We start from the raw sequence: 18,456 nt of genomic DNA, 5'->3' as shown, positions 1-18,456 counted from the left end.
TTGTCTCTGCCGTCTGTGTGAGGGTGTGTTGTGCACACAGGAAAAGAAGCATTTCTGTTCAAGTACCTTTATAAAAACTGGTCAAGTGCATTGAACGAGCTGAGAAAGTGGAGGCATTATAAGGTGTCCCTTTCAAATCATATCTAGCACGATAAAAAAATTAGACCAAGCAGGGAATGCAGGGATCTTGCACAAACACAAAATACAGCATAATGTAAGAAACCACCACCATATATTGATATATGTGCACATATATTTAACTACATGCCGATATAAACTTTTCGACAGCAGTACTGAACATGGGTTTGGTCCTTGCCAATTCTTTATTGGCCCTTCTTCAATACTGCATTGAAAGCAACCTAGAAATCCTAGACTTGGCAACATAAAGTAGCAGAACATAAACTCAGAAGTTCACAAACATCTACACATACGAACATATTAAGCTACTAAAACTCATAAGGAAGAAGTTTCAGCACTATCAAGCGGAAACCGTGTTGGTGATGAAGTTTCGCAAACTATGAAGCAGACTCTGTGTTGATGATGACTTTCTTCCCAGAGTGTTAGATGTACCACATGCCAGCATCCTGCTTTGGCATTGGATCCATGGAATAGTCAACCGGTGGCATGGTGAACGGAGAGCCAAATCTGAAGTCAGCAACATTATCATTGACATTGGCATCAAATGCAGAATCAAATGCCTTGCAGTGATCAAACTCAATTTCAGTTGATGGGAAAGCAGAGCTGTTCACTGGCATGCTGGTCACTTCAGTTATGTTGTTTCCCATCATAGCCCCTTCGCCATAGAAGCCATCATCAAGCTGAAATTGGAATTTCTGCTGTTGCTGTTGATTTTGACCACCAATAACATTAGCATTCCTAGAATCCAGCTGAAACTGAAATTTCTGTTGTTGCTGTTGCTGTTGCTGCTGCAGATTTTCATCCCCCATAAAATTGACATTCCTACAGTCCAGATGGAATTGAAATTTCTGGTCTTGCAGTTGCTGCTGATTTTGATCTCCAATAACATTGGCACTCCCAGGATTTATGTTCTTGTCTCGCTGAAGATTGGTATCATAGAAAGACATAAGATCAGAAATCGATTTTTTTGCATCTTCTGGAAGTCCAAGTCCTGAAACATTAAATGAAGGGGTCTGGTTTGAAGCTGCTGCCTTGGTTTGGGGAAATGGGAGAGAAAACACAGCTGGTTTGTCACTGTTAATTTGGAAATTAGACATTCCAAATCCCTGAGAAGTGTTAGTGCGGTATGAGCAATTCATTTGGTGATTATTTCTTGCAGTGACATCAAGAAACCCAAATCTGGAATCATTGTAGGGGCATTGAGGATACTCGCACCTATACACCTTTTGATCAACCATCATATGTGGCTCGCCAGCAGGCTGCTTCCTTTTCTGAATGAAACTCATGTTTGTCTCAACATGTTCTCCCTTAATTTGTGGAGCCACTGGCGGCATCATAAATCTATCTCTTGCTCCAGCTGCTGTTGCCATGTTGAAAAGATTGACATCAAGAGGTTTGCAATCCTCTACTTCAACATTGGGTTCATCATCCACTCCTTCAACATCATAATCACTGGAATCGCTGATGATAAAAGAACCACTTCCACCAGCAGACATGGGAAGGCAGCTATCTGGATATAATTTTCGAGACAGTGCTTCTTCATGATTAATTATTGCCAGCCAAGTGGCGCTCTCCTTGGCAGTCATTTTATCCTGTAAACATTTAGACTGGCGAACAAGCTTGCGAATCTTGGCAATATCAGGAGACAAGTGCTTAATCACTGCTGTTAGAACACTGACTTTCCAAGCCTTCTTCAGATCATGGGGCTTCTTGTATGGAGGAGGACCCTGATCCTTGGGCAAACCCTGTTGAGGCCACCATTCCTCATTCCCAGTGGGCCACCATGGGGGGGCAACGCCTTTCTCCAGTGGGAAACGCCTCTGAGGTGGATCACAGTGCTGCATCAGGGCTGACAGAAGCGATCCAAGAGTTGTATCCTGAAGTTCCTGCAAGGTGTGAGGTGTGGATGCTGCTGGACCACAATCTTCACTCTTTCCGGGGATTGCATGGTCTGCTTGATACTTGGAAATAGCAGCAGGCCCATTCCGATCAAACCTGACTTTTTCCTTCCACCATCCCCGGAGATTGTCAGATGCTCCGCTCACTGGCTTTCCCTTCTCAGGAATGATCCCATACACAAAACCCTGAGCTTTGCAAACTTCCATCATTTTCAGCATATATTTCAGGATACCATCTTGCGCTCGTGACATCTTCTTCCTTCGTGCTTGCTCCTGGGACTGACGCTGTTTGGCATTATCAACAACTTCCGTATTCTTACCCTGCTCTTTAAGCCGCCTGAGCAACATTCTGTCTCTCCACATCCTCCTCTCCAGCTCGTCCACATCCATCTCTTCATCGCTGTAATCCTCCTCGATTGTTGCCTCTGGTTCGCGTTCTGGAACCACATCCATTTCTCCAGGAGGAGCCGAGAAAAAGTCCAGATTGTTGCAAAATCCCATTTCTTCAAAGATTCCCATTTCAGCACACGCCAGAGTCAGCTTGGTTTTAAGAAATGGATCGATGACTAAGCTCAATTAAGATTGGCTTCACCTCTCTTGCGATATCAATCTCCGTGCACAGCTATCACTTGGAAGCTCACCTATTCTTATTCTTTGCAATTCAGAGTATATGATGCAGGAAGAGGCAGCAACAGCTAAGCTCCTGCGAGCCAAATAAATGCACTTAAATAATTGGTGAAAGATTCTCCAATACTCTATCTTGCAGTAGATCGTGTACATTGAATCATTAAACTCTGATTTAATGTAAACACAGAGTATGGAATAGCATAGACAACATGAATTAGACTAATACCTAATTATCAAACAATAAAAAACAGAGTAACTGTTTTAGAAGACCGACAAAGCGTACACCCACCGACATACAAATATAATCATATGTTCATTACGGCTCTCTTTAGCTGGACATTTGTAAGACAAACAAAAAAAACAAATATGCAAACATAACATACAGCAAGTTTTATCATCAACAGCGTCAGAATCAGTTACGGTTTGAAACAAATGAACTTGCTTTTCTCATGTCAGTGAGAAAAAATAATTCCAGAGATATTCAAATAAAAACTGCATGATTGTCTCAACCTGATGGTAAATCAATATCACCAAGAAGCAGACAACATAAATTCAAACCCTAAGCGAAAAAACCGCGGATCCCTGCCTCCACTCAGACACGTCAACAGGGCATCTAGGTGGTGGGCTATGTCTTGACATGCCCGACAACTAGTCTTAATTACATCTAAGCATACCTATATTACCAAAAACAAACCAATAATAATGAAATGAAATTAGATACAATATCTCAACCCCATTTTACATGTCAAGATATCAAGAAAACACAACAATTTTTCAAATTAAAAGTTAGCAACCAACGACTCAGTCATAAGCACAGTTACAAAATAAACAAGAGGGCACCCATCTTCACTGATGATCATCATAACATAGAAGCAGAAGTTTTAAGAGGGTCAAAACTATAATCCATATAAACCGTAGATCTACCTGTAACTGGATTTTGTTACATCACTAACAACTAAGATTAAACAGTATAAGATTCTCTACCAAAAATAAAAGAGAGAGAGAGAGAAAGAGAGATGTGTGTGGTTATTCATTGCTTATTAGACAAAAAAAACTTCCAGCAAAATTGCTTGTTAAGTAAGCAGAGAACAGAGAAAGAAAGAAAGAAACTCACCCTTTCAACAATAACAACACTGTAAGTCTTTAACAAAATCAGATGTTTGATCTTTTAAGATGAATTTCAAGCCTTTTATTACACAAACAAGTATAATAAGTCTCCTAGAGCCATCTTTCCTGAAAACTAAGCGGTGAAAGGACACAACGCACCATGAATTAGCAGGGAACCAAGCGGGTCATCACCATGATACATGAAAAGACACTAAGGATCAACAGAATTCCTTTTTCTGTGTGACATAAATGATGATTAATTAATTACAAGATATTGATTGAAATCAACAATTAATAGTGTGTACAAAATTCCAGGACAGTACAATTAATAAGCACAGAAGATCAAGCGACATAACAACACTTAACCACGAAAGACATGGTTTGATACAAAATTTAAGACATGGGATCCAATGGATTTATTGATAAATAAAGAAATGAAGAAAAAAGTTGTATCTTCACCAAGTTAATGAGTTATGGATTCGTAAGAGCTGCTGCAACCATTGAAGAAATTAACAAAGTTTCTCTCTTCTACCTTTCTGGGGTTATGAAGAAGAGGAGGAAGAAAAGGAGGAAGAGGAAGAAGAAGAATCTCTCTTCTCTTGTGTCATGATATTGCTCTTATGCTTACTGTTTAGACAGAGAGAGAAGAAGTAGGGACCTTAAATGCATTTAACCCTTGTGTTAACTTTTTCTACTGCTACTGTCCCATGGAGGAAAAAAAACAAGGAGAAAAATGTAAGGAGGGAGGGAGAAAGGTGGCAAATTGTCTGAAAGAGGCAGAGAAATGGAAAGAAGTCTATGTGGGTGGGTGAATTTATAGATAACCATGGTTAGGGTGGTTTTCACCGTGGTTAAACCGTGGTGATGGTTGGAGTTTTGGATAATTTGGAGTTATTTATTTATTTTCTTGAGAGTTAGCAAAGAGTTTATTATATTGGGATTTTCTCTTGTGTGCTTATTCACACTCAAAGTATGGTGTTCTATGGCTATGTTGTGAGGTGGACAAATGGGTGTAGATGAAAAAAAAAAAAAAGAAGATAATTTGGAGGAAAAAAAATTTTAATTCTTTGAAAACCTTTTTTGTTCAAAAGAATTGGGTGCCATTTTGGATATTTTGAAATTTCTAGCTGCATATTTTACCTTTTATTTACTTAATAGATTGCATATTTAGATTTTATTTTGATTTCTTAACATTAAAAACAAAACTTATTTAAAGTAGAATTTTATAAATGGTGTAAGATTTATTTTTGAAAATGATATAAATAAGAATAATGAAAAATTAATTATTTTTTCTTTCCTTGTGTGATTCTTCTAGTTTTTAAATCTCAAAAGATAATTTAAAAATGAGATTATTATTTTTTTTCTATTTCATTTCCCCTCCAATCTATCAATACTCGAAAGAAGTTATAAAAACACCTAAATTAAAGTAAATGAATCATTCATTTTCAAAAATTATTTAATTGCTGATAAATTATCAAACCAATCTTTCAAATTTTATAGTTAATTCGTATGATGATTTAAAGAATTATTAATCTATTATAATTTATTTATTTAACACATAACAATCATATATTAATTAGATATTAATCTCAAATTTATTATTTCAAGAACAATAAAAAAAATGCTCTGATTATTTTAAAATCATAACAAGCTAATATAAATTTCCCTCAAGTGGGATTTAACAAAAGTTGTAATAACTACTCTATATGAACACGAACTATTGAAATCCCCTCGAAAAAAATGTGGTGAGGAAAAAAATTAAGTGAATGATGAAACTAATGGTGCGAGTGACTACACCATAAGTTTTCTGGAATGGAAACGGACAGCACTTAGCGTCGGGACGGCGCCCGAACGTGCAGGTATGGAAACCTTGCTTCGTGGAAGGAGGTCAACCTTGATTAATTAATTAATTAATTAATTATATTTACTTGATTTCATAGTTTTTCTTTTAATTATTTTATTGGACTTCAGTTTACCCTTTTGTTTTTTAAGTTCAAAGACAGTCACCAAAATCTGAGCAGGCTAGATATTTTAAGATTTTTAATGCCAGCTTTATAATTAAATTGATTTTTACACCTTCTAAATATGTGCTTTGCTTGTGACCTTGGAGCCCTTCTTGGGCTTGACAGTTTGCTATCTTATCTTATTTTCTAAAATTGCTGGATATATTTTGTACGGTACACTGATTTTGCTATATGTCATCACAATAAAGTTTTTCCTGCCAGTGATTTAAATTAAGAAAGTCATGATTATATTCCAAAAAAAAAGAAAAAAAAACAAAGTTTTAATTCTTTTCTATTCTCCTTCAATCGCTGATAGCACACTTGATTTTGGTAGAGCTCCGGCGGGTCAATTCAGGAATTTGGCTGATATGTTTCTTGCACGAGTGAAATGTCCAAATGTAGTTTTAATTTGATAGGTTAATTCGATTAAAAATGATTAATTTTTTTAATTAAATTTATTTTATTTTAATTAATTCAAAAAATTCTAAAGCGTATAATTGTAATGCCTAAAAAATAATATACTCAGCAGTCGGAAATAAGTTAAATCAAGTGAGTTGATTTGTTTAAATTTATTAAATTAATTTTTATCTAACTTAACTTGAAATTTAAATTAGAGAAGTCAACGAGTTATTGAATTGACCCGCAATTTATACTGACTTTAATAGCAACCAGGTAGAACAATGAAATAATTATGAAATTGCTAATAGGGACACACATACAGGTTAAATTTACTATGATATCCAACATTACATGGAATTTCTCGATATATTAATTTTTATCAGGTGAATCTATGCGGAATACCCATGTGAGTAATTAGAAGTTAACGATATTGTTATATATAAAATTAAAAATAAATAAAAATAAAGAAATCCAATGAGGTGGAGTGTGGCTGCACATTATTGCTGGAGTGTCTCCAAGGTTCAATGAACCTACACTCCAAAGTGGCGCTTTCCTGCTTTGGTTTCAGTTTTATTCCTTCTAACTAGTTCGTCCAATGTAATAAAATGTATTTTAATTAATGCATGTAGCATTAATAATGCCGTGTCCAATGGCCTTTCAAGCGTATATTCAAGATTAGACAGTGTATTACAAACGAATTTAAACATTAATCACACCTCTCATCCTTTAAGAAAATAAAATATGATATGTTTTGGTCAAAACTATATATTATAATTCATCAACTACTTTAAAATAGAAGCCAAGTTGCTAGCATTGAATGGCAAGCAAACCAGGAAGAAAAGATGGCTTCGTCGCGCGCACACACATTTATATAAAATGATTCTGCGCAGGCAACTATATTGGTAACATTTAACAATGTTGGTAAAAGAATGCTCGTTTTTGTATTTTTTTTAAAAAAAAGCATTATTATTTTTTAATTTTTTAAAATTTTAAATTATTTTGATATATTAATATCAAAAATAATATATTTTTTAAAAAATACATTTCTAAAAAAAATATTTAAAAAAATAATCGCTACCCAACACCCCCAAAGAAATGGTTAATGACATAATAATTTTTTTTATAAAAAATCGACATCACACTACTATCATTGTCAACAGAAGAAAAAACCAAATTTATAAACTAAAAAATGAAGATTCTCAATCAGATAAGGAACAAACAATGCTGGTAATTGATGAAAATTAAATATTTGTTTTTATATTTGAGGTTGAAGTTTATGTATAGAGTCTATTAGGAAAGTTAGAAAAAACAAAAAAAAATAGTTTTTATAATTAAGTTTTATATATTATTGGATTGTGTTTAATCTCAACCTCAACTTTAATCACAAAATAAAATACACTCTAATAAATCTGGTCTGACAAGCGACTCAACCTAACACGATTATATACTTAGTTTATATTAGGTTTTAAATTAATTTGAGCAATACTTAATTATTTTATACTCAATTAACTTTTTAACATAGTTACAACTTGATTTAATTTAAAAAATATATTTTTTATTTTTATTTTTATTTTTAATTTAAAATAATTAAGTTAACTCACTCAACTTGAGGTGATTAGTTTATTAATTTTGATTCTAAGGTTGTGAGCCTATTTGTTTTTGTTTTTTAAAAGTATTTTTATTTTTTTTTATTTTTTTCTTTGTTTTATATTATTTATTTTTTATATTATTAGGTTGTTTTAGTGTTCTGTTCTAATATAAAAAATAAATTTTAAAAAATAAAAATATTATTTTAATATATTTATAAATAAAAAACTCCAACAAAACATCAAGAATGGCATAAGCAAAGCTGGTCATAGTAAAGATGAAGAAAAAAATGAGTATTCACCAACGACCACAGAATATCTACTGATATTCAAGTAAAACAGCAAGTGTGGCATAGGCAAAGCCGGTCACCGTAAAGATCGGGAAAAATATGACCTCTCATCCAACGACCACAGAAACTGCCGTCGATGTCATTATTTCTACTCAACAGTAAAAATCAAAACCCTTTTTTCTTAAAAAAAGAAGAAGAAGGAAACAGCAGCAGCCGCCACGCAGATGGCGCAAGCAACTGCCTCCTTGTAAAAAATTCACCTAAAAGTCCCTCTCAGAACTTGACACGTATTACCTCCAGGGAGTCCCACCTTGTCTTAAGAATGGTGGGGGACATGTCCGCTCCTCGAATCAAATGATTCAATCACGTGGCAGCTAACCCCTTCTTCCTTCCTTTATCCGTTCCCTGGCAAAATTTTGTGTCTGATGTAATTGTTTTTTAAAATAATTTTATTTAAAAATATATTAAAAAATATATATATTTTTTAATTTTTAAAAATTATTGTTAATATTAATACATCAAAATAATTTAAAAACACTAAAAAAAGTATTAATTTTAAATAAAATAAATAATTTTAAATTTTTTCAAAAGTTTTTTGTAATGCAAAACAAACAAAGCACTGGTTTATATTCTCGGATAAAAATAGCTTTAAATATAATAAAAAAATATCTCTTCACTTAACCTAAGTTAAAAATTAAATTATGTGTGAGCCTTTTTATATATATATAATTCTATCACAACAGTATAGAATTGAAATAGATTAAAGGGAGAAGGAAAGAAAAAATATAGAGACAGGGCATGTAGAAAAGAAAAAAGAGTAATTATAAGGAATGTAGGTGAACTAGTCAGGTTTTAGATTTGCTTTCTAAAGATTATCAATTCGAATCTAACAAACCCTAGAATTCATTAAAGGTTTATATAATCGGTAACTTTAGAGTTTGTAGGATTAATCGAGGTACATTCAAGCTGCTCGAACACTTATTTTAATAAAAGAAAAGGAAAAAAAAAAAAAAAAAAAAGAGGAGGGTGAAGCTCCTATAATTAAAGCAATAACTTATCACCCCTTGCAAGAATTGCTAGAGGACATGATGATAGTTTGGCACTAGAGGACATGGGGATTAAAACTCTCGTAATTCAAGCCAGGTTCATGATAGTGATTGGGACTTTTAACTTGATCGTTCCTTCTTGCCTCTTCCTCAGTTCTTCCCATGTGGATGCATTATATGGATGCCACCCGTAGTTCTTGAAACGCTGTGTTTTTAGATCTGCCTCGCCCTCTCGATTCCTTTTGGATAAGTGTTGCCGCGGGACTTCACTTGGATATAATAATAATAATAATAATAATAAATTCTAGAATTGAAAGAATTCCACCGTAAAGTTTATTTTTTAAAAAAATTCAAATAATATTATTGTAATTTTAACTAATATTTAAATAACATTGTTTTAATCAACTCAAATCAAGTCATTAAATCATTTACTTGAATTCTTAACTTGGTCATGGATCAAATAGGGTTTAATGATTTTAATCTGGAATCATTCCTTTATTGCTTTTTGAAAGTGCATAAAGTTTGCATTTACTATAACTTTGGGATTTAGCGTGGAAATAATAATTTGTTATTGATTCAGTTAATTAAGTATTGTACTATCCATTCCAATTAATCAAGTATAGTTTTCTTAAAATTAAGAGTTTATCCCGTGTCTAATGGAATACTCATTCTCACCACGTTAATTATTTATTACTGTAAACTTTATTTTTATTAATGTCATACCTGTTTCATTTTTTTAATTCGGTTGGATGGGATCTTAAACAGAGATATTTAATAGATTGAATTAATAATACAAGGATTTTTAAATGAGTTGATAAAAATAAACGATGCGGCTTAATTAGACACCGTTTGGAAATTTCATAAAAAATTAATTTTTTTTATTAAAAAATAATTTTTTTTATGTTTTGCATCTTTTTGATGCGTTGATCTCAAAAATAATTTTTTTTAAATTAAAAAAATATTATTTTTAATGCATTTTAACATGAAAAATATTTTAAAAATCAATTACAATTATTCTCCCAAAAAGGCTTCTAGGAAAAATAAATAAATAACAAACTGGTCTAAAATTTTGGGAATAAAACAAGATGTAAATAGAAAAGGTAAAATACAAGATACCAAAAAAATGGGTTTTCACCGAATAGATTAATTTATTGAATTATCTAAATTTAACCGATCAATTTTCACCTTTTTTTTTTTTTTAAATCTAACCCAAGTAAAGCCATACTTAACAACGCTATCCCCAACACTTTGCTACAATTGACGATAAAAATCCTCTGCCTCGAAATTCATATTATAATCCCACGAACGATACCATGGTTATAATAAAATAACATTATTAAAAAAACATTTTAAAATATCTTCCACAAACCTATAGAATTGAGGGGGATAATATGATTTTTGTTTCTTTACGTAGTTCATTTTGAGAGTGATAATGGCTGCAAAGCTAGGGCCTAGATGATAAGGTCAACAACTATGCTTGGCTGAGTATTGTCAGCTTGGAAGGATGAGAAAATATCAAGCATTATTTTGTTTATCCGAAGCTCAGTAGGCTTTCATCCAATTAATTAAATGTATGAAAAATCAAATCCCAATTAAAAAAAAATAAAATAGGTTATGGCCTGTTCCTATGAACTGGGTCACTTGAGATGAAAGGGGCCTTATATGCATGGAAGGTCAGGTACTCGTGGGCTGCTTTCTCTTTGTTTTCAGGCTAACATTTAGCTATCCCCTTTTCTTTCCTTTTCTTTTCTTTTATAGAAAAAAACTAATACATACTCTTTTAAAGAAAAAATAAAATAAATCTATTGGGAGAACCAATTCAATCTATTCAAAAAGCATTTCACTTGAAAAAATAAGTTAAAAAATAATATAGATAATATCCTGAAATTTCACTTAACAGTTTAAGCTTCTGAGTTGAATTGATTCTTTGACAATCTTATATATTTTCAAAATATAAAATATAAGAAGAAATATATTATTTGTCTTAACTATATCTTTATTTTATATTCTAAGATGCCGACTAAACACTACTATATAAAAATTTATTTACTCGATCAATATTTATTTTTATTTTGATCTGTGATGAAATTGATACATTAAAAAATTAGATTTAGAATAATTTTTTTGGTTATATTCAAATTATCGGTACTCAAAACTCAAAATGATACATTTATAAAATATGGAAAGGAATGATTCAAACGTTTTTATACATGTCGATTTTTCTTAAATTATTCATTGATACAATTAGGTTGGCGATTAACAAAGGTAAATCACCTTAACAATGTCAGCATCATTGTTTAAAATTATGAGTTTTTTTCAAAAAATTTTAAAGCACACCATGGCTGATCTATAATGTTTGAGCAATGTCAAGGAGAACAAGAAGCGTTGCCGTTGCATTATGCAGCCTCGTTTTCGGTGACAACTGCACCAGAAAACATTATGGGCATAGCTTGTTATGGTTCAACATGAGAAGCACTCCCAACATTTCAACTTCGCAAAAATTCTTTGCCTTCTCCTAGTGCCTTGCACGTACAACGATGCTACCATTTTAGCAAACATATAAAAGCCTCTCCCACCCACCATTCCTTGCATCATAAACAACACAACAGCAACAACAAAGGGTGCTAAATTAACATGTCTTCTCTTAAAGCCTATGGCAAACTCGACGAGGCCGAGCAAGCACGGCTCGAGGCTCGTCGAAGAACCCGCAAAAGAATCACCATCATAAGCCTTTCTTCAATACTTCTTGTTGCCATTGTTGCTGCTGCTGTGGTGGGGACTCGTGCTTCTGGTGGAAACTCAAAGGAGGGTGGAGCTGATAAGTCACTCTCTACATCAGTCAAAGCTGTTTGTGATGTCACATTGTATAAGGATTCTTGCTACAATAACCTTGCTCCTGTGGCTAAGCCAGACCAGCTCCAACCCGAGGAGCTTTTCAAATTGGCAATCCAAGTGGCCAGGAATGAATTGTCAAAAGCCTCCCAGTATTTCTCCAAGGATGGAGGGGCGCTTTACAATGGCGTCAAGGATAATATGACAATTACAGCCTTGGAAAATTGCCAAGAGCTTTTGAGTTTGGCATTGGACCATCTTGATAACTCCTTGGAAGCAGGTCAGGGTGTCAGTGTGATTGATACTGTGGATGATCTAAGAACTTGGCTGAGTACTTCTGGCACTTGCTATCAAACATGCATCGATGGCCTTTCGGAGACAAATTTAAAGGCTACTGCTAATGATTATCTCAAGAGTTCAAGTGAAATGACTAGCAATAGCCTGGCAATCATCACTTGGATTTCCAAGGTTGCAAGCTCAGCACTGAACATCCATAGGCGCTTATTGAATTACGAAGACCAAGAGATGCCCAGGTGGCTGCATCCAGAAGCTCGTAAACTGCTTCAAAGTTCTGATTTGAAAAAGGCTGATGCTATCGTGGCTCAAGATGGGTCTGGAAAGTACAAAAGAATCACTGATGCCCTCAAAGATGTTCCCGGAAAAAGCAAGAAGAGGTATGTGATCTATGTGAAGAAAGGGATTTATTTCGAAAATGTTCGTATCGAGAAGAATCAATGGAATGTCATGATGATCGGTGATGGAATGAATGCAACAATTGTATCTGCAAGCCTGAACGTTGTCGACGGAACTCCTACATTCTCAACTGCAACATTTGGTAAGTCCTTATTCTTGTCCCACTCAGGACTAATCCTCCTATATGGTTGCGTGCTAACCAAAATTTAGGTATGGAGATAGAGGTTAGAATTAGCTAAATGGCTGACAATCATTTTCCTTTTTCTGCAGCTGTGTTTGGGAAGGGATTCATTGCTAGAGATATGGGGTTCCGTAACACAGCCGGTGCAATCAAGCATCAAGCAGTGGCCTTGATGTCAAATGCTGATATGTCGGCCTTTTACAGATGCAGCATGGATGCTTTTCAGGACACTCTCTACACACATGCGAATCGGCAATTCTACCGTCAATGCAACATTTATGGAACAGTTGATTTCATCTTTGGAAACTCAGCTGTTGTCATTCAAAACAGCAACATACGACCCAGGAAACCCATGGAAGGCCAACAGAACACCATCACTGCACAAGGCAGGATTGACCCCAATCAAAATACTGGAATTTCAATTCAGAACTGTACCATCTTGCCTTACGGCGACTTGAGTTCTGTCAAGACTTACCTTGGCCGACCTTGGAAGAATTACTCCACAACTGTATTCATGCGTTCGATGATGGGGAGCTTGATCGACCCTGCTGGATGGTTGCCATGGATAGGAGATACAGCACCTCCTACCATATTCTACGCTGAATTTGAGAATTTCGGGCCTGGTGCCTCAACAAAGAACAGGGTTAAATGGAAGGGCTTGAAAACCATCACCAATAAACTAGCTAGTAAATTTACAGTGAAGGCATTCATCCAGGGAGAAGAGTGGCTCAAAGGCACTGGTATTAGCTACAAACCTGGTCTCTGACTGTGATACATGCATATCGCAGAGAACATTTACCTTTCTGTGTTCCTCTCATGTTTCTGTTCCCTTTATGTTGTTTTCCTATACCATTTTTTTTCAATACTTTCTACCTTACAAGATTGATTGATTGTAAGTTAAGTTTGAAACAGGACTACGATCTCAAACAATGAAATTTCTTGGCTACATAAGTTACTGCTAAATACCATGTATTTTATTAATTTGATCAGACAGTCCTTACAATCTGTCTTGTTACTGAATTACAAGAAATCCAGGAAGTGTCGACTTGAGAAGAATGAAAAATATTGTGAAGCAATAAGGTCCCTATTTATAATCAAAGTAGTCCTCCAGAGAAGGGTATGTCAGTGTAAGGCAACCAAGTATCCCCCGTCGTTAAATTGTAGACAGTAAAATTCGCAGCTTGCGTAGCATTCATAAGATTATAACCAGGCCATTTCACTCTCCTGCTAGTGTTTGCACCAGGCCCGTGATTCTGAAACTCACCATAGTAAATAGTGTCTAATCCAACAGTTCCATTCCATTCTAGCCATCCAGCTGGCTGAATCAGCTCTCCGATATACGATTGCATGATCACAGTTCTAGAGTACACCTTCCAAGGTCGCCCCAAAAAGTTCCTAGTGGAGCTACTGCCCGTCGAGTTCTTGTCCATAGCCAAATCAGGTGCAGCCTCAATTGTGCAATTTTGAATGGAGATCCCAGTATTTTGGTTTGGATCAGTACGACCTTGCGCAGTGAAGGCGTTCTTCTGGTTAAGCAATGGCTTACGAGCGTATAAATTGCAGTTCTGGAAGACAGCAGCAGCATTTCCGAAAATGAAATCTACAGTTCCATATATATCACATTCCCTGTAGAATTGCCTCAAGGAATGCACATAAAGAGTATCCTGATAGCCTTCAAAGCTGCACCGGTAAAAAGTGGAGAGATCAGCATTGTTCCTCAGAGCTACTGCTTGGTGCTTCTGAGGACCTGCCGTGTTCCTGAACGTAATGTATACTCCCACAAATCGTTCCCCGGAAACAGCTGCAGCATAAAATCAAAACTCGTCAGGACTTTAAACATCAGTGGAAATTCAGTCTTCAATAAACATAAATTGAGATGTTAATGTTTCAAGACAAAGATATACAAGAGACGAGAGTGTATTTTGTCTTTTCCACATGATCTTTGGTCTCTGTCTCTTACCAAAAGTCGAAGAATTAAAGGTTGTCCAGCCATCCATTACACTATGGTTTCCCGTGATGACGGTCCGATTAATCCCTTCTCCAATCATCATTATGTTCTTCTTATTTTTGGGAACAACAGCATACTCCTCATAAATCCCTTCTCTAACAAATATTACAAAGTAGCCATCTTCAGGTTTTGAACTGTTTGGAGCAAAAGCAATGGCATCTGTAATGGTTGTAAAGTTGTCATCACCATAAGGGCCAACAATCACTGAATCATTTACAAGAATCCCGTCGTCAGCATCGTCAGAAAGGATGCGTTCTCCCCTGTGGCAATTGCTTGATTTATGGCAGGATGCTGTCTTCTTCAAAGCCTGCAAATCATGGGTTCATCAGTTTCTTCATCTATACAAGTAATTAAAATCAGAAACATAATTAATTAGTTTCCAATCCAAGGCCTTCTTTTATTTTTGTCCTTTTCGGCCGAACCATATAAATTATTGAGAGCCCATTATAAGTCTATACATTGATACTAAATCTCTTATCAAACATGAAGCAAGAACAAAATCTAGAGAGAAGAAAACCCTCCAGATTATTTGGAAAAAATCAATCTCGCACCTTTATTATTATTTGTTTTTAATTTCACCCTCAAAATATTTTGGCCTTTTTTTTTTCCTGGGCTGAAACCCGAAGTGATAATAAAAAAGAAGGCCCACGGATTCAAAATAACGAGGGAGTATATATAATTAATTCTACGCTATTGATTATAATTTATAAACGGATCTCCCATAATTTAATAATTGCTTAAAGAGTTGACTTTAAGAAAATTCAAAGATGCATTTAGATACACAAACACGTGACATCCTCTGGCAGTAGCGTGCTTGTTCTCTAAAATAGTTTGACTAAAATAGTTGACTAAACATGTGAAGGAAACCTTTTAATTTCTCCCAAGCATCGTGCATGGCACACCGACACTACGATTATTTTCCAAGCTCTTTTATTTGTCTCTAAGAAATTTTATTTTATTTGTCTCTAAGAAATTTTATTTTATTTGTTATTAATTATAATTTGTAGTTAATTGTAATTTATTGTTAAAGACAACAATAAGACATCCATTACATCCTCTAGCATCAGATTCTGTCTGCTATATATATTCACAGTAATTATTTTCACAATATTATTTATAAATTATTTCTTTTAGCCAGAACTAGATGCCCTCTAATACCACTTGTGATTTGGTACTCTTGCGAGGTTTAAAGAAATCAGAAATGCTGTTAAATGGGGATTTTTATTTTTTATTTTATTATAAAAGGATTTCAGCGGCCATCCCTATTTGTTTTTGTATTTCAAAAACGCTTTTAAAAAAAAGTAATTTTTTATTTTATTTTTTTTCTTTGCTTTAAATTAATATTTTTTTGGTATTTTATATCATTTTGACGTGTTGATATCAAAAATAATTTTTAAAAAAAATATATTATTTTGATACATTTCTAAGTAAAAAACACTTTAAAAAACAATCGTAACCATATTTAACAAACATGCATTTTTAAAAAATACTATAATATTTTTTATTTACAAAATAGACTTTTTAAATGTACACAAACACAAATATAAAAAAAAGTATCTAAGCTTGGAGTAAGTAGTAGCTAGATCATGAGTTGCCATAATTTAAATTTCAAAAGGTGAGTCAAAATTACACGTAGACATCCCCTGCCATATGGACTCAATTTTGATTTTAATACTGGCTACAAAAATTGTTGGGTTTAGCAATTTGGTCCTTCACAAACAGTTGTATTGCAAGGCCAATTTGCTGGGCGTTGACTACCGTAAAGTGGCTACTGGCTAGTCTTCCAAGTGTACTGGTCATTTTACTAGTATAGACAATAACTTATTTGACCGAGTATATACTTCATTTTAAAGCTAGTATTTTTTTAAAATTTTTTTTTTTTGTTTTAAATTAATTTTTTATGTTTTTCAGATATCAAAAATAAATTTTAAAAAATAAAAAATGTATTATTTTAATATATTCTTAAATAAAAAAAATAATTTAAGAAACAACTACCTACAAACATGCTATTAGGCCCCACATGGGGATGTGGCTGGCCTATTCTTCTACTCAGTTCTATCGAGTCACACTTTGTTAGGATCTGCTCAAGTTTAGGAATACTTTTAATTAATGTTTGCCTTCACCAAGAGCGGCCATCTGAGCCACCGTGTAGACTGTATTCCTTGGTTTGCGTATGCATTCATTTTTCTCCTAAATCACTAGCTTAATGTTCTAGTTTATAATAGCTCAATCTAGAAAGCTGTGAGGCTCCATGGCCTAAGCTAAGTGTTTCTTCTTCTTCTTGTTTTCTTCCTTTTGTTAATAGCCTAGGCTAAGCTTAGGTCTAAGCGAGATTTCATAGAGTTAGACCTGACCCGTATAGGCCAGTACCCTTGTTTACAAAATAATCACATATATAAATCGATCATAAACAGTTGCTAGCAAGAGGAAGCATTGAACTTTGGAGAGAGAAGAAATTGAATTTCACGATACCTTGATGAGAGTTTCCAGTGGTTCACGAACCCCCTTCGTCAAGATTCCATGATGATGGGACCCTTTTCTTCCCTTGTTCTTCTTCAGATTCTTCTCCAGTGAATGTGTGACCAAAGCTAGAGACACACTGTACAAATGAGTGCCATTAGAGAGAGGCAGAGACAGAGCAGTGGCAATGCTGCTCTTGGACTGAACCAACCCGTCGTAGCAAGATTGTTGGTTGGTCACTACCCCACTGAGCAAACTCTTGACTCTCTCAACCAACACATCATTCATTGACTCGGCTGATTTCAACTCGCTAGATATGGTCTCAAAGTAGTCCACGTTGAGTTCCATGAGCTCATGGCAATCTTGTAAAGCACCAAACTCTTCATGGGTCATCTTGGAACGTTGGTTTTTGTGCGTTAAGTGATAGTTTATAACTTTAGACAATCTTTTTGCTTGTTTATGGCATTGTTTGACTGAAAACTTGCTGTACTCATAAGGGTTCGAAGAAGATGAAGGGAATGTTTTTAAGATTGAACGACAAAGCTTAGGATAGAGGGTGGATTTGCATGCATCGGAAGGCGATTGTGGTGGTGCCGGTGGTGGTGCTACCGGTGGTGGTGGTGGAGATTGAGAGGAGATTAACAAAGGTGAAAGGATGGAAAGAAAGGCAAAGAAGAGAAGCAAGAATGGTGGGTGTTGCATCTTGACTTAATTTCTACAAATTAAGTGTTTGCATGTGAAGAGAAAGGCATAGCATACACGGGCTTTAAATAGAGAGGGAAAACGCGTTACAATTATTAGAGGCATGGGAAGGTGGCGTTTGTTTGTGGGATTTGAAGAAATATATTTATTTTGTGTTTGGAACTTGCTAAGAAAGGCAGCATTCACTTGATGAAAAAATAGTGTTACGTAGCTATTGAACTCATGATTTTTTAATTGGCAGTCATGTGAGTCGGTTCAAATCACTAAAACCGGACTCAGTTGACTCACAAAACCAAACAGTTTTTGAGGCTGGAATTCTTACCGGAGCACATGAATGATTGAATTCTTGCATGGGACTCGTATATGTGCGGAGAAGGGCTAATCACATTGACTACAGCATGGCTTTGCAATCTCCGTTTTCATCTCCTTCTCCTTTTATTAATATTTATTGCGCATGGAAGGCAAACTTACTGTTGTTTTGAGATA

At 34.7% G+C, this 18,456-nt stretch overlaps 3 protein-coding genes across 4 annotated transcripts; 1 reads left to right on the top strand and 2 right to left on the bottom strand.

Moving 5' to 3' along the window:
• Positions 1 to 215: 215 nt before the first annotated feature.
• Positions 216 to 4,550, bottom strand: LOC118045058 (ETHYLENE INSENSITIVE 3-like 1 protein). Of its 2 annotated transcripts, XM_035053563.2 has the most exons (3): positions 4,230 to 4,550; positions 3,930 to 4,006; positions 216 to 2,739 (listed from the first exon to the last, which is right to left on the bottom strand). In XM_035053563.2, the coding sequence occupies exon 3, from the start codon at positions 2,553 to 2,555 to the stop codon at positions 561 to 563; it is 1,995 nt and encodes a 664-aa protein (XP_034909454.1). In that variant the 5' UTR covers positions 2,556 to 2,739; positions 3,930 to 4,006; positions 4,230 to 4,550; the 3' UTR covers positions 216 to 560. The 2 variants fall into 2 exon arrangements, with proteins under 2 accessions (XP_034909454.1, XP_034909453.1); XM_035053562.2 differs by lacking the exon at positions 3,930 to 4,006.
• Positions 4,551 to 11,708: 7,158 nt separating this feature from the next.
• On the top strand, positions 11,709 to 13,830 carry LOC118045060 (putative pectinesterase/pectinesterase inhibitor 24). The gene is made up of 2 exons (XM_035053564.2): positions 11,709 to 12,761; positions 12,890 to 13,830. Exons 1-2 carry the CDS (start codon positions 11,729 to 11,731, stop codon positions 13,564 to 13,566), a joined length of 1,710 nt encoding a protein of 569 aa, XP_034909455.1. The 5' UTR covers positions 11,709 to 11,728; the 3' UTR covers positions 13,567 to 13,830.
• Positions 13,760 to 17,984, bottom strand: LOC118045061 (probable pectinesterase/pectinesterase inhibitor 25). The gene is made up of 3 exons (XM_035053565.2): positions 17,281 to 17,984; positions 14,761 to 15,115; positions 13,760 to 14,601 (listed from the first exon to the last, which is right to left on the bottom strand). The coding sequence occupies exons 1-3, from the start codon at positions 17,968 to 17,970 to the stop codon at positions 13,895 to 13,897; spliced, it is 1,752 nt and encodes a 583-aa protein (XP_034909456.1). The 5' UTR covers positions 17,971 to 17,984; the 3' UTR covers positions 13,760 to 13,894.
• Between the last annotated feature and the right edge of the window lie 472 nt (positions 17,985 to 18,456).

The sequence above is a fragment of the Populus alba genome, chromosome 8 (assembly GCF_005239225.2).
Source record: "Populus alba chromosome 8, ASM523922v2, whole genome shotgun sequence".
Taxonomy (NCBI): Eukaryota; Viridiplantae; Streptophyta; class Magnoliopsida; order Malpighiales; family Salicaceae; genus Populus; species Populus alba.
Note: the sequence above shows the minus strand (reverse complement) of the source record. Positions and strands in the feature narration are given on the sequence as shown.

Excerpts from the sequence above, each read along its gene's own strand:
- LOC118045061 (XM_035053565.2), bottom strand. The coding sequence starts at position 17,970 with ATGCAACACCCACCATTCTTGCTTCTCTTCTTTGCCTTTCTTTCCATC. Across the intron at positions 15,116-17,280 it reads CACTGGAAACTCTCATCAAG|GCTTTGAAGAAGACAGCATC; the intron begins GTATCGTGAAAT and ends CATGATTTGCAG. Across the intron at positions 14,602-14,760 it reads CTTTAATTCTTCGACTTTTG|CTGTTTCCGGGGAACGATTT; the intron begins GTAAGAGACAGA and ends TTTATGCTGCAG.
- LOC118045060 (XM_035053564.2), top strand. The coding sequence starts at position 11,729 with ATGTCTTCTCTTAAAGCCTATGGCAAACTCGACGAGGCCGAGCAAGCA. Across the intron at positions 12,762-12,889 it reads ATTCTCAACTGCAACATTTG|CTGTGTTTGGGAAGGGATTC; the intron begins GTAAGTCCTTAT and ends CTTTTTCTGCAG.
- LOC118045058 (XM_035053563.2), bottom strand. The coding sequence starts at position 2,555 with ATGGGAATCTTTGAAGAAATGGGATTTTGCAACAATCTGGACTTTTTC.